The sequence below is a fragment of the Mus pahari genome, chromosome 3, assembly GCF_900095145.1.
Source record: "Mus pahari chromosome 3, PAHARI_EIJ_v1.1, whole genome shotgun sequence".
Lineage (NCBI taxonomy): Eukaryota > Metazoa > Chordata > Mammalia > Rodentia > Muridae > Mus > Mus pahari.
The window spans coordinates 138175151-138176786 of record NC_034592.1 but is presented as its reverse complement, the minus strand read 5'-3'; the positions used below and the strand labels follow the sequence as shown (position 1 = coordinate 138176786).

At 48.2% G+C, this 1636-nt stretch overlaps 1 protein-coding gene across 1 annotated transcript in view; it reads right to left on the bottom strand.

The window, feature by feature from the left end:
• Window positions 1-1636, bottom strand: part of Mmp24 (matrix metallopeptidase 24) — a gene marked incomplete at its 5' end in the record, with an annotated part of 43529 nt that overhangs the window by 19358 nt on the left and 22535 nt on the right. The window contains one exon of the mRNA XM_021192803.2: window positions 906-1022. Within this exon, the coding sequence (XP_021048462.1) occupies window positions 906-1022 (117 nt within the window). The remainder of the gene's footprint in view (window positions 1-905; window positions 1023-1636) is intronic.

The following is a 1636-nucleotide window of genomic DNA, read 5'->3' as shown; positions in this document are numbered from 1 at the left end:
GGGCTGGTGAGATGGCTCAGCAGGTAAGAGCACCCGACTGCTCTTCCAAAGGTACAGAGTTCAAATCCCAGCAACCACATGGTGGCTCACGACCATCCTTAACAAGATCTGACACCCTCTTCTAGAGTGTCTGAAGACAGCTACAGTGTACTTACATATAATAAATAAATAAATCTTAAAAAAAAAAAAGTTTTGCTTTAACCCAATCATCTATGTCTTAGGTCCTTTTACTGTACCCAGGGAGTCTGAGATGGTCAGGGTGGGAGCAGAGTCAAGCAGAGCTCCTCGGAGCCTCTCCTAGCTTGGTCCTCTCCCAAGCCCTCTGTGAACCCTGGTGTCTGGCTCTGCTGTGTTGGGTTTCATTATTATTGTCTTGGTGCCTGTGGGGCTGGAGATAGAACCTGCTCTGCACTGGCTTTCTTAGGCAAGGAATGACACGGTTGTGACCCCGTCTTTATTCCTTACTCTCCTTAAGAAATAGCTGAGACTCTGCATTGAGCCTCTTGGGTGAGGTCTGTGAGGCTGAAATTAGGAATCCAGCAGAGGTGGAGCAGTTTGTGAAAGCACTAACAGTGGGTCTAACATGGTCTCTACAGAGCAGACCAACTAGACAATTCATACCCCAGTGTTCAGTAAAACTGTAGGGGACTAGTCAGAACACAACTAATGAGTCCCAAAGGACCAGGCAAACCAGGAAACCTGAGGGTGGAGTCACCTGTGGAGGTCACCAGGAAGACGAGGTCACAGACTCTCAGCCCCTCATCTTGATGTCCACACGCCTGGTCTTTGTCCTGATTCTCACACTTCCTGAGACATAACTACCATGTGAACCTCAGAAGCTTGGACAGGAAAAACAGAGTGAGCCGGGGGGTCAAACCAAGGAGGAGGAGAGGGGGCCACAGCACCTGTAGGTGATATGTTTCTGCCTCCACTTCTGTCCAGTTAGGGCATATCGCTTATTTCTCCTCCTCCTGCTCAAGTGTGGATGATCAGGGACGCCACATCGAGGTTTCTTCATCCACCTGGGCAGAGAGAAGGCACACAAGCACACACACACACACACACACACACACACACACACACACACACACACACACACATTGTGGTTACCGAACACTCTAGGACAGCACTGCCCAGTCCCCAGCCCCGTAAGTGGCAATACACAGTCTCAGCTTAGATTCTGGGACCCTGGCTCTGCATGCCTCCAGCAGGAATTCGATAGACTGACTGATGGATGCATTCATTCACTCCCAAGGAGAAACACTTGAGTTTAAGAAATCCTTAAGAGACTGGGAGTCCACAGACAGTTGTAAGGTCTAATCCCACCAAGCGTGGAGGTCAAATCAACGTGAACCTCAGTTTTCTCTTGGGCATCATAACTGCAATAAAACCCTAACCCCCAGCTCAGTTCCACGTGGTCTAGCCCCTGCCCATGTGTCCAGCATGTTACCCCCTCTCCCTCCAGTATGACACCCAGCCACAGACAGTGGTGCCTTGCTCGTCTCCGAATATGGTAACCAACCATTCTTTCTTTCTTTTATTATTATTATTATTATTATTTTCTTTAATTATTTATTTATTTTTACTTTTTGTTTTTTTCGAGACAAGGTTTCTCTGTGTAGCCCTGGCTGTCCTG